At 39.6% G+C, this 13,873-nt stretch overlaps 1 protein-coding gene across 1 annotated transcript in view; it reads right to left on the bottom strand.

Annotated features, from left to right (window-relative positions):
- Window positions 1-7,778: 7,778 nt before the first annotated feature.
- Window positions 7,779-13,873, bottom strand: part of LOC113777201 (F-box protein At5g07610-like) — an 8,016-nt gene continuing 1,921 nt past the window's right edge. The window contains exons 2-3 of the mRNA XM_027322235.1: window positions 11,165-11,241; window positions 7,779-7,924 (exon numbers count right to left, since the gene is read on the bottom strand). Of these exons, the coding sequence (XP_027178036.1) occupies window positions 7,779-7,924; window positions 11,165-11,241 (223 nt within the window). The remainder of the gene's footprint in view (window positions 7,925-11,164; window positions 11,242-13,873) is intronic.

Here is a 13,873-nt window from a genome sequence, read left to right as displayed (position 1 = left end):
TCTCATATGATAGGCTAGTTTAAAGGAAGAAAGGAAATTGCCAGACTGACTCACGTAAAGGCATCACTGAATCTCCGTTTTAAACCTTTGTGGCATCGGTTACAGCTAGCAAAGCTAACCTCTATCCATAAAGAAGAAGATCCATCTAAATTGGAAATTTCCTACCCGGGCCATCATGAAATCCGTCTATTCGGGGAGCGAGGCCTTCCCTTTCCAATCTCATTCTCGGGGGAAGGCATTTTAGAGCAGGGGATAAAGATTTGCGAGCCTTCTTCTTATTAGCTCACAGCTTCTCCTTCTTTGAGAATTGAAGTGGTGGGGCAATCTTCCAGCCCCGGTCGGTTCTCCCTTTCTGTCTTAATGGTATTGCTCGAGTCCGTTGGAGTCTCTTTCTCTTCCTTTCCGACCAACTACTACCTGGTTCTATCAAACCAGACACTTTAACTTGACATTAGGCATGTAGGACGTCTACCACCTTTGAGTACTTCTGTCGGGTCATTGTTTCAAGGCCAGAGTCGGGTAACTATCTATCCTACTTATTTACCGTTCCCCCTTGCCTTGCCTTGTTGGGTGTACTGGTCAATGTCAAGGTTGGGAATAAGGCCAACTGTAATTGATTTCAAAACTCTTGTTTATTACGCATGCAAACAGTGGTTAGCGAACCCATACCCATGTACGTATCTCAGTCCCAGGTGAATCTTTAGCGAAGTGTTTCTGTATCTCAGTTCGGTAGTAGATCGGCGAACGGTAGGAGTCTCCCCTGCTGGTGAGTGTAGTGTCAGTGAGTACGATGTAAAGTGGGAGCTGCGCCGCTTCAATTCAAGAGGAAACCCAGGAAAATCTTAACCTCAATGTACCAAGGTCTGGGGCTGAATCCGATCCAAAGGAGAAAGAGTAAGAATCTGAGAATTTTTCGCTTTACAGGAAGGAAAAGAAAGACTGAATTGCAGCCTTAATTACAACTACATTACGCAAGCTCCACCACTACCTATCGCGAAAACGTATCCAGCGCCCATCTGGAGTGAATTGTTTTGATAGCGGAAAGGCTGAACTTTACTGAAAAAAAGCCCTTTCTCGAAGCCGTCTTTCAAGCATCACTAAAAAAACTTTTTTTATACTCATCGTGGATGATTGATTCTGGCTTTTTCAGAAGATGAGAATGAGAAATAGTCACACCAGACCAAGAAAGGTCAAACAGAAGATATGTAATCATATTTACTTGACCCCAACCAATAACTGTCATCCCGTAATCCTGTGGATTCACGTCCGATCGATAGGCGGCCCACAAAGATGGCAGTCTTTTCCAATTCTTTCGCGATACCTCCCAAAGAAAATCTCGAATTGGAACCCAAATTGACGGGTTAGTGTGAATTCGATTCTTGCTTCTGCCTTCGTTGTGTATTCTGTGAGAATCCTGAAAATATATATATAAGCCTCAGTGCATATTTCATTCGCATTTCTTTTTAATTCTTAATAAATTTCTGGCATTACTTTCACTTGTTTCCATATAAGTACGTAAAAAACACTTTTCATGGGAGAAATAATATAATTTTTCTAAGTTATGAAATTTCTTGGTTTTGCTAGTCTAAATTGAAGCCTTGCAAGATTAGTGTATTATTAGGAGCTTAATTTATATTCGGAATAATTTTTGGAATTAAGTTAGAATTAAGGACTTAAGCGGAGGTTAGAAGGATAAGTGAAATGACTAAACTACCCTCCACTACCTCACAAATTACCATGCAATCCAAACACATTTTCGGACAACATCATCACTCACCACCCCATCCGGCCAATGCAAATTTTTACCATTTCTACACTCAACCCTCCCATGCACTCAACCTCCCTCAAAACCGCAACTCCACCCCACAACTTCAGTCCGCTTCGGACCAAGAAAAAAAGAGGGAGAGAGAGAGACTTACCTCGTGAGCATCGAAGAAGAAAGAAAAGAGGGGAAACCGCGAGCTGCAAAAATTTTCCTGTTCTGTCCGCGAGCTGAGGGAAGAAACCAGGAGACCACCGTGTGAGAACAACCGATCCTACACCCTTCCCTATCCTAGCTGTGGCCATTTTCAACTTCAACCAAGCTGCATTTCATCAGTTCCAGTCGCAACTTCACAGCTACCAAACCGCGAACCAAACCTGTGCGTGAAGCCGGGAGGAAGGATAGAAAAATAATTTTTAGATTCCTTGTGCGTAAGCATAGCTTGCTATTGAGGTAATCTCTGAGCTAATTTAAGCTAATTAATGGTAGATGATAGTGTTTAAGAGGTTGCATGTCGATTCTATGTGTATGGATGATGAACTTAGACAAAAAAAGAAATCTGATGTGCGCTGAAAATGGAACTTTGCCGAGAGTGATTAAGAAACGTAGGTTTCAATTTATTTTATTTTGGTAATCCGAACCTGAAATTATAATTAGCTAAGTGAAAACATGATGATTAAGACATGCATGCCATGTTTATATGCTCGGATGATGAAATGAGGAAGAAAAGGAAAACCTGTCTGGAAGAAAAATGGTTCGGCCGAGAGCTGATTAAGAAATGCAGGATTTAATTTGCTTTATTGTGATAATCTGAACCTGCAATTGTGATTAGCTAACTAAAACTTGGATGATTAAGCTGGTTATGGCCATGCATGTTGAGCTTATGAATTCGGATGAAGAAATTGAAACAAGAGAAAATTTGATTTTGAGAAGAAATGGAATGCGCCGTGAGATGATCCAGAAACAGAGCTTCTAACCTGTTTAAGTTCGATAATCTGAGCTTATAGTTGTGATTAACTAGTTATTAACTATGTGTTTAAGCTTTGCATGCAGTTAATCACCTCGGCTAAAGAAGGAAAAAAAAAATAAAACAGAAAACTGCTACATGCATGATCAACCGAGGCCAGCTGAAACCATTTCTGGAAAGTGGATGACTTTTGTTGTTGATCGAATTTAATTTCTGAACTAGATATGTTAATTAACGAGTTAAGCACTCGCATGTTGGAATTGAGCCCTTAAAAACTCTGTTTTAGCCGAGGAAAAGTTGGATTAAGATCATCTAAGTGCTGGAAAATTTTTGATAGCCGAGAGGTGAGCAGGAATTGTTCAGTATTGTTTCTGGAATCTTGGAGATGACTATAACTGTTGTTTGAATTTAATTCTGAACTGGAAATGTTAATTAGCTAGATAAGTGCTTGCATGATGAATTTGAGCATTTAAAACACTGATTTAGCCGAGGAGAAATTTGATCTAAGACTAATGAACCGTTGGAAAACTTTGAAAGTCGCGAGGTTGAACTGGAAATTTTAATTGGTTTCTGGAATTTTTCCTTGGAATGTAATGATTTAGAAATGCTCGAGAGATGTGTATTTTAAGCAGTGTAAGTTTTTTAGCGATGAAATATTTGATATATTGAAAGATTGAACCAAAAATGTTGGAATGTAATTGCTGGAAAAACGTTTAAGCTGTACTTGTTGATGAACAACGAAAGTTTGGTTGAAATCTTGGATAAGATAGTGTTACAAATTTTGTCTTTGTGTTCGTATACATGTTGGAGTTTTAAACGTTCGAAATTTTGGCCCTATTGCAATAATAAATAATTGTTGGATGCTAAGGGCTAATGATTGATGAAGCCCTTGGCCATTTGAGTGATTCTCACAAGTGTTAAAGCTGTTATAATAGCTGCTGGTTATTACATCTATTTTGATTAAATTGTGATTTGATATGAGCGTGCCAAAACCAAGAGCTAATGATTGACGAAGCCTTGGTTATTTGTTTTACTTTCGATCAAAAATGAATCTGTTGAAACCTAGGGCTAATGATTGACGAAGCCCTAGTGATTTGCTGTTCGAAATGTGATTTTGGCCATGACGGCAAATCCAAGTTATAATACGCTTGTGAATTGGAATCGAGAAATGCGTTTCGACCCTGCGAACTTGAGTAACTATTGATCAAGCTAAATAAAGATATTTTGGCCCTAGTATTGAACGATAAAATTGAGTATTTTCGCCTTAAACACTGCCAACTCGACATTTTTTTTCCTTAGCTTAAACTAGCCTTAATATTTATAGAAAATGATTTTTCTAGTTTTTAAAACCCTAAATCTTGTCTTATTTCCTTTTCTTTCCTTAAGACTTGTCCTTGGCTAGTTGTCTATAGGAAAAGTTCCAAAAATGTGAGTTTTTACTAACTTTAACTAAAAGCGTAGAAGACTTGTTCGGCAAGAAACCTTATTTCACGTAAAATAATTCTAGTAACATTTTTACAAGAAAAGGGAACTTTAAGGAAACTTTACAAAGTATTTTTTTAATTCTAATATTGAATGGTTTGTCGACTTATTTCAAGAGAATAAATTGGTTATGCATACGAGTAATTTTCCTACGTAGCCTAGAAATGATATAGCCAACTTATATTTTCAAAACTTGGTTTTCTAGGAATTAGCGAGGACGCGGATTTCGATTCCTAACTTGACATCTGAACTTCACTCTTGGTGGGTGTCCCTGCTTGTTCTATGCCTACTTGATTAAAGTGCTTTCTTGACTTGATATGTGATAATTGGATAATGATTTTCTGATCCGTCGAAGTGAGCGGTGTGTACTTTATCACACTAGCCTTTCGAGCGGTGACTTGTGTGAAATATTTTAGTGAATCCAAGTGTTGTGACGTCGCTGGGTGAATCCCTCGACCAATTTCCTGAGGGTATACGCAAGTATACTGCTCCCAATTTCCTGAGGGTATACGCAAGTATACTGCTCCTAATTTCCTGAGGGTATATCTCGAGTATACTGCTTCGTTTATTTTGTCGTGCGGGCCCGGAGCTGGGGTATGATCGGTGGCCGGAGTTAAGTAAAATAAGGAGTTCTACATGGACCGTAAGTAGTGAGAGTTGACGGAGGGTCAACTACGATAAATTTTGATCAAGTGCGGAAAATGGCTCCTGAGAGCCCCTGTATCCTACCTTGTGCTGTTATACGCTTTCCTATTTGTTTACTTCAGTTGAAATCAACACGTGTTCTTTGTGTTATATTATTGCATGTTTGGGGCACCACTGAGCTTTAGCTCACCCCACGTTCAGTTGTTTTCCTTGATAGGTCTTGACGTTTGAGAAATCTGAGCCTACTTGTATTTGCTTATGAATGTATTCGAACCTTGTGACTTTGGTTTGCAGCTCATAATGTAATTCGAATAAAACAATGTACTTTTGTCTTGGGTTACCACTTGAAGCTGGAAAAGTGTAAACCCTGGAATTGTTATTTGGCTTGTACTAATGTATTTGGATTGTATGTTTTTGTTGCCTAGTTTGTAACGCGTGAGGTATTTAAGAATCGACGATTGGCTATCTTAAAAATGTTGTTATCTTGAAGTTAATGAGGATTTAGTTATCCGTCTATTTGGAAGGAAATGGTGTTGCAATAGCTTAGATTATTCTTCGGAAGGATTTGGGTTAGTGTGCTTGCGTGAGTCCTGGCGAGAGCCGGGCAGATGGCCCACCAACCCTCTGGTTCGCCTTAGGGGGAAGTGGGGTCGCCACATATTCTCTTTCCTTTTGTTGTTGTAGTAATCTTTCTTAGTGCACCCTTAGGTGAGTAAAGAGAGAATGCTTGGTAGCAGGATAGTAAGAGTTCAATAGGTAGGCCAGTAGCACGCATGCCAAGGATAGCCGTCCAAGGGTTGAAAGCCAGTATAGGAATTAAAGTACAATCTCTCTTGCTTAGGTTACCACTTGTCTAATAAGACAAAGTCAAAACAACAACAAGAGGAGGAGAAGGAGCTTCTTTAGTGCTTTATATGTACTTACATAAGTCAAACTCAATTCTTTAAGGTTGGTGAAATCCGATAAGAGATTGGTGACACCCATCTTTGCGTCTTAAAAGAATGAATTTCTCCCTCTGAGTTCATATGGAGTTCTTTTGTCTCATGAGTTTAACCCCAAAAGGGGAACGAAAAGCTATTCAAATTCTTCATTTCTATTGGCGCTCGCTTTGGAACTGCCAGTGCCCGTCATTCCCATCAGTACGGTCAATTGCATTAGGTCATTAAGAAGAGAAAGGAAGATCTATGGGAGCGAGAAGCCTGCAAACCGCTTATTCCTCTCCAACCGGTCGTCTTGATTGACGGGAAGATTAATTGAAAATTACTATACTTCCTTCATCTGGAACTCCTAAGAAAAGGAAAGACTCAAACTCCCGAACTCAACTCTTGTTTCTTTGGTGGGGAGAAGCTCCTAAGAAGGTCGTTGGCTTCAACACGATCGGATGGACTTATTGCTTAGTTTCGTGGTATTTCTCTTATACAGCATCCCACTTTTAACTCCTAATGAACTCGGGAATGCTTGTTTAATCGGTGGTTCCGGTTACACCTGTAATAAGAAAAAGAACTCTTTAATCTAGGCAAAACAAACTAGACTAGGGATAACTCATAAGATGCCTACGGAGCGATAAGCCGTCCGGAAAAGAGACAAAGAAAGACCTCTCAAAAGCCGGTTCTTAGGCAGACGTCCCCAGGTAAGAGCAGCCTTTATCTTATATAGGAAAGGACTACTGCCACTTTCTTATGTGAATACCGGGTTCTTTCACTCCTTAATCTCACTCTTTAATGAAAGTCTCTATTTCACTTTCAAAAAGCAGTCTACACAAAATTCCCTCTTCGATGCTAAAAATAGGTGTTGTCTCTTTCTAGTAAATAGAATCACTCCTATCATATCATGACTGTAAAGCAATGGAATAAGCGATCTCAGATGTCATTCTTGCATCATGATGCCGAGAACCGTCTGCTCTTTCTTTTCTGCAAACTTAGTAGATGTAAATGAGAAAAAGTAAGTAGAGATGGTACCACTAGGAGACAAGATCAAGGAACTTAAGTCAAAGCTGGGGAAGTAATGAAGGGTAAATAGCGTAGATAAAAAAGGGCGTCGTTAGCAGGCTAGATAGATAGTGAATGAAGAAAGAGAGGGGAACAAGTCACTTATTTTCTTTCACTAGTCTCAGGTTTACATCAGCGATTGAGGGAACAATAAACTGCTATTGAAATCACTGGTTGGTTGTTGACCAACGGAAAGAATTGGAGTCTTTTTTCGTTGGTCAGCTGTAAACCAAGTGCTATCCGTCTTCATGGCCTCAATAAGACTCAGTATTGTACTGGTCGAATCCGTTTCGGCTTTTTCCCCAATTTCCCACTCCTTTTGTTTCTGTGAGGCAAAACCTCACCACACTTCGACGTAAGAGGATCGGGACTTGTCTTGTGTCTTCGGGATACGAGTTGTCGGTCTAAGAAAGAGAACTTGAATTACTCAGTATGTATGGTATAGATCAATTAGTTCGTATTAAAAATGGGTTTGGCTTTGCTTGTAGCTATTCTGGTGACCGTTAGCACTGGTAAGATTATCCCTACTATAACTAGTCTAAATCTTGATTCAAAAATAACACAAGTAGCTGTGTGAAAGCTGCAGCTTTGAATTTGTCCACCACTGCGTGGGTTAATTCCTATTCAATTCATTTGCATCTCGAATTCAATGTATTCATATCGGATAGAAAGATTAAATCTTCTTCTTTGTCTGGTAGTCGCTCTTGAATCGAGTAAGTGAACACCCTAAATGGAAAGCTAGTCTTCTTTTTGATAGTCAGAGATAGAAATACGGCAAATCGAGAAATAGCTTATTAGCTTATTTCAAATTCATTGATAGAGGAAATCTTTATCTTCTTATCCCAAATTGGCATATCTGTCCTTTGCACCTCTCTATATGTATTTTTTTTGAAATTGCGTATAAAGAAAGATGATTCACTTTTTTTATGTTCTTTTAGCCTTTCATGGAGATCGAATCCTCTTGCCCTCTCAACTCATATTTCCCACGTAGTTCATCGGGCAAACCAACGATTCTCTTCTCAAAGTAATAGATAGATCTTAGACTTCTATCAATACAATGAAAGAACCATCCCTTCCATCCTGTCAGATAGAAAGAAAATTAGACCCCAAAAAGCCCTTCTTTACTACTTTAGTTTAGGGGGTGGGGTGAAGGGGGGATTTACAGACAACTGAGACTCATTTTCCAACATGGACAATAAACTCATTCTTATGGATACAATTCAAAGGTTATCCGCTGGTATTTCGGAACAAGAACAACATATCGTTCTGGATAATTTGGTAAATCTGCTTATTGGTGTTAATAATTTAAGTGATCCTGTGGGTCTAAATATTGGTCAACCAGAAAATCCGCCCATTGCACTTTCTTCTTTTGCTTCCAATAAATTTCTTGATGCTATTTCGAAAAGCATCAAGAAATTAATGACTGATCATAATTTTTCCTGTCCATAAAATTGGACATATAGTCAATTGGCGAGGGATATAATTGGGGAACCAGCGGGGGATCTCATGTGTTCGTGTGAGATTTTGAAAGACCTGACCATGTATGGCTATGATAGTGACTATTTTCATCAAGTCTTAAACATTTTGCATTCTGTTACTGATCCCGTATCAACGGGAATTGTTTTGTAAAGTAGAAATCCTATTTCTTTTTTCTTTTTTTGGTATGCTGCTCCGCGAGCAAGGAGCGAGAGAACCAAGTAGGCTGTGGTGATGCCAGAATTTGCACCTATTTCTATCTATTTAGTGATCAGTCCGCTAGTTTCTTTGATCCCACTCGGTGTTCAAAATGTAGTCCATATCTAGTGCTCGAATACTCTCGGCATTGAGAAGGTTGCTGCAAATAAGATAGCGAGCTACAAGGCGAAAAGAGGTCTCATGACCAAGGAACTGGAAAGAAGTAAAGCCGGAGGAATGAATTTGAAAGCTTTCTAGGAAGAGAAAGGAATGCATTTTATGACATAACTATACAAAATTTCTTTGATCGATGCCTTTGACTCAGATCCCAATCCCTGGAACGAAAGAATCTGGGAATATATCCTCTGGTTGTCTCCACCTCTGAGGAATCTTTAGTCCTCCATCTCTACTGCCCTTTCACTTCAGTTTACCGTAGCAACTACAGCAAGCTGCCTAGCTCACTGGCTCGTATGACTAGCTCGCTTACTTTAACTCATCAGCCTAGCTCTAACAAGCCAACACTCCGTTCTTAGTTTCGCTACCCTGTTTCATCTGGTAAGATAGCTTTCTTAAGGATTGGCTGTCCTACTTACCATGCTTTCCATGCCATGTGCTTCCTCCAAGACTTGAAAATGGGCTGCCCTATATTATATAGTAAGTTTCTTTTGGTTAGAAATGGAATAAGAGAAGAAAAATCATAGCGTAGTCCTCCGGGGGTAGGGTTAACACTCCATAGATCAGATCTTGAACTCTTTCAGACCCTTAGTTTCACTTGGTTGGGGCAGAGTTTCAGCCTGCCTTCTACCGAATATAAAAAAACCTTACAGCTGCCTAATCTACTGATATCCCCGCGAAGAAAGTCATTATTTGTGTCACATCCTCGAATTCGAGAGCCTGTTATCTCTCAAATTATAGGATGAAGCGACCAAGCAAGAGAAAGAAAGAAAACTATTGCACACGCCCCTCATTCGCCCAGAAGGTAAGGCAAAAACAGCTTAAGCTTCCGATCACCCAACCCGAGAAGCTCTCAATGAACCGCTTATAGTCTTATATAGACTATTATATATAAATAAAGATTTATAAGTATGACTAATCTGACGAAGAATCATAGTTCGTGCACCTTGCGCATCTCCCAGTCCAATAATAGCCCAGATGGCCAATCACGCACGCGATTCAAGCAAATTAGGATCCTTGGAAGACCATTGCGAATACACTAATCTTTCTAGGCACCACTTAAACAGATCCTGTGGCAACAGACCAGATAGTTTACCATTACCTCCAGTCTTAAGTAGCATGTAAGACAGAGGGAAAGAACAACACCTGACAGCCCTTCCGAAATTAGAACTAGCATGAGAATACATGTGACCTATACTCTTTATATGCTAACAGTAGCCGTGCGAAGCCCTTCTCAGTGTATTGGTTTCATTATTACCATATTTGAACTTTCTCCTTCAAAGAAGGCTAAAATTCAATAAATCAGTAAGTGGCCCAAACACGTAGGTAGCTCACTCAACTTATTGCCACAAGCTTGAGGACCTTCAGGAAGGCCCATATCTGCTCTTATTCTCTTCTCTTTTATTGATTGACCGGATGCGACCGATGGAAGGTATCTAATTCAAATAAAAGAAGGAAGTCAAATGACTTTCGTGGACTGCTACCCCGCTCCTTAAGGTGCCTATCTCTGAGTTGGATTGATATCTCATTCTTTAAGCAAAGTCAATAATTCGGCAAGTCGATACGAATGTGGATATCTGAATTAGTGAGCATGGGATTCCTCAGCAGGAAAGGAAGAAGAAGCCTTGTAGAAAAGGGAAGACTATTGGCTCGGTCCTTTTTTTTTTTTGTCGCAAGGATAGATGTCCTATAACCTAATCTAGCCTAGTCTAAGGGAAAGGGGAGGGGGTTCGGTCCTTGCTATCGTCATTAGTGAACTTTTCCATCTCTCTCTCGGGCTGCGCTTGATCAAGACAGCTAAGCCGATCTCGATAAAAAAAAGAGTCAGTTTAGGCCTTTTTTTTCCCCCTCGGTTACTTAAGTGGCGTAGCTTTACCTCTTTGATAGTGTAACCACCCCACTGTACCCAGAGGCATACCAAAGGGTTTAGTGGATCGTCTGCCTAGCTCGTGCCAGGACTCGATACCTAAAAATGAGAAAATAGATTTCACGCTAAAAGAGAGTTCTATTTACACTATTATATCTTTAAAAGTTGTATAAAACTACTACATCAAACCATACACACCACTAGTACAAGAAAGTAAACTCTAAAGAAGCTACTAACTATAACTGCCACAACATATATATACATCTTACTAATCAACTTATAACAAATACTAGGGCAAAAATCAACAATTCTATAAACCAAAAGCCACCTATACCATACATCTTCTCGAGCGATCCCCACGTCGACCCCTGCTAAGGAAAACAAATAGAATGGGGTAAGCTATTTGCTTAGTAAGTAATTGGGGTAAAAACGTAAAATTACATCTAAATAAACATATAAACCAAGATATTTCACATCAATAAATAGAAATGTAACATCACAATAGTAGGATACAAGTGGCTTCAAAGCCAGTCCAATTCCCGGAGCTTAACCACCTGTTAACACTCCGTCAACCAAAATACTCATGGTCTGTATATTCCACTTACTTTCCCCGTTCACCTTATCAACCCCCGCTGGCCAGTCATCAGCGCACAGCAGCTCAAGCAAAAGCAAACCAATTTTGCTTTAACAAAGAACAAAATCCCAAGTTTAACATAGAACTGACTTCGACCAAACTCCGGCCGGCTCGAATAGTCCGTCTACCGTTGGAACCGGGTTGGACCCAAACCCTGAGATATCCAATCTCTCAACAAAGTACTCAATAAAATAGTCAAGTCATATAATCACCCTAACAGCACACAGCACAAGGGGTTCACTTCAACATAAGGTATGTATTCTCACATATTAAATCAAGAACAGAGAATGGGCTTAGGTCGAGTGAGATAAAGTACACCCTCGCCTAAGTATTCATTTAACATATACAAAGCAGTTTGACAATTTATTGCATAAACAAACCCAAATACTCACCCAAAATAGTTAGCACGCAAATCAAGGCAATTTATACGGGTCCACTGAACCCGTCTGAGTCGTCACTACCTATGATAGAAGATTATACTCAACTATCAGTCAAACAACCATCATAATAGAAGTAAGGACTAAAATGGCCAAAATGGCAAAAAAGGCAAAGAAACGTATGCGCGTGCGGGGAAATGAAAATGATGCACGCGACGGAAATCGGTATGAAAATGGATTGCACGGTTTCGACCATAACTGGAGTTGTGGTTATCGGATCAAGGTGTACTAGGTAGTATTTCGAAACTAAAACAAAGGGTTACAACTTTCATGAAAACAAGTCAACCCAGTTTTCAGTTGATCTAGGTCGAAATTGCAGATTACAAAACCAGAATTTCATTGTCAGTCTGTTTCTCAGAACTGGATTCAAATGGCAATAACTCAGGCTACAAAATTCCGATTGAGGCATTTTCAGATGCGTTGGAAAAATGAAACATAGAACTAAAATGTTCGCGTTTTGGCCAACCGCTGATTTGATACAGATCAAAGTGAAAAATGAAGCCAAAGTTACAGGTTTGACAAACCCTGTTTTATTTTCTGGTTTCTCACTCATGACTAACTTGTACTAATCAACACACCAAATACACCAAATCAATAAAATACATCATAAACCAACATCTAAGCTACTATTAAAGCAATACCAAGCTAAGTTCTTCAATCACAACCCAAGCAAAATGCTGAAATTACCAAACCAAAGCTGAAAACTTCCGCGGCAATCGAACATACATCAATTTAGCATTCATTCCACTTGTAACATTTCGTATACCTACTTAGCCAAGCTAACCACTCAATAATTGACTCAAATCCCTAACTCAAGGCTGGAATTTTTGGAATAAGAGCTAAACTTTCCACTACAAGTGGAATTTCACCAAATTTGCAACAATTTCGCAACACAAGCCACAACTATATCATATACACAAGATTACATATAAATTTATCAACCAAAACCCTAATTCTAACCGTTCTTGCTGGCCGAAATTTATATGCCACAAAACTAATAATTTTTAACCATGAATTCACTTTCGTAAACTAAGCATAATTGTGACAGCCCCACCTTCCCCTAAGGCGAACCAAAGGATTCGGCGGCCTTCCTGCTCAACTCTTGCCGGGACTGCAGAAACAAATCACACAAACCCTGCATAACGCGCGATAAAACCAAAAGAAAACAAACAATCGGAGACCACCGGACCAAAATATAACTTACCAAACCATATGGTGAAATGGGTCATCAATTAAACACTTCAATGAAAAGGAAGACGGAATCGAAAACGAAATGAAAAGTGGTCCACGTCACAATCCGGCCAGAAGTTAGCCGGATATCAGGTTGGATTCATAACTGGATTCAAGGCAGTGGAAAAACCTTATTTTTTTTTAACCTCCCCTGCCAATCCGGCCAAGTATCCGGTCAAGAACTGGCCGGATATACGGCCGGATTCAGTGAACAGTTTCCCGCCAAAATTTTTTCTTTTCTCAATCAAATCCCACACTCGTTCGAATCTCCAACGAATACAAGTAAAGTTCATATAAACCCATCGAACGTACATTCACCAACAAATACACGAGAGAGACACAAATAAACACTTTTAAACCCACGTTGGAACTTTACAAGTCAAAGTGTGATACTAGATCAAAATACAATTAGGGTTTTTCTATTACAAAGGAGTTTAACAAAAGATCGTTTACTCTAACTCGACCCTTTCTTCCAAAAATCATGATTTCACAGTTTGCCCCTGTAAGGAAAACAAAGATGACGGAAAGGGGGTGAGTTTACGCTCAATGAGCTACCAAAATACTAGTAGTCAAGAATCATGGCATTTCACGTTGAATCAGTCAGATACACATACCAGATATAAAGTAAATCAGTTAAACACAGATTCAAATAGGAAGGATACAGGTGGCTCTCAGGAGCCAGATTCCTGTTGTAGTACCATATCTTGATCAAGTAGTAGTTGACACTCCCTCAACTTTCAAGTAAAGTAACTAGCTCAGTAGTGCACCACTTAACACCAAATTCCATCCACCAAACATACCCCTAACCGGGTCCGAACACCTCAACAGGAACAGGAATGGTAATACTCGAGTATACCAGAAATCCAGAGTCTCCAATACCCATAGAGTCCCCAAGAACAGGCACCCATGGATTGTTAATTTCCTTGACCAAACCCTTGCTGGCTCGATTCAATTAACTCCCCATGAGGTTGAGCTCAGGTTTAACAGGAAGGTTGTTGGATACACTTCCAAAT

The sequence above is a fragment of the Coffea eugenioides genome, chromosome 7 (genome assembly GCF_003713205.1).
Source record: "Coffea eugenioides isolate CCC68of chromosome 7, Ceug_1.0, whole genome shotgun sequence".
Lineage (NCBI taxonomy): Eukaryota > Viridiplantae > Streptophyta > Magnoliopsida > Gentianales > Rubiaceae > Coffea > Coffea eugenioides.
The sequence above is the reverse complement of the archived record's forward strand: the minus strand, read 5'-3'. Positions and strand labels throughout refer to the sequence as shown.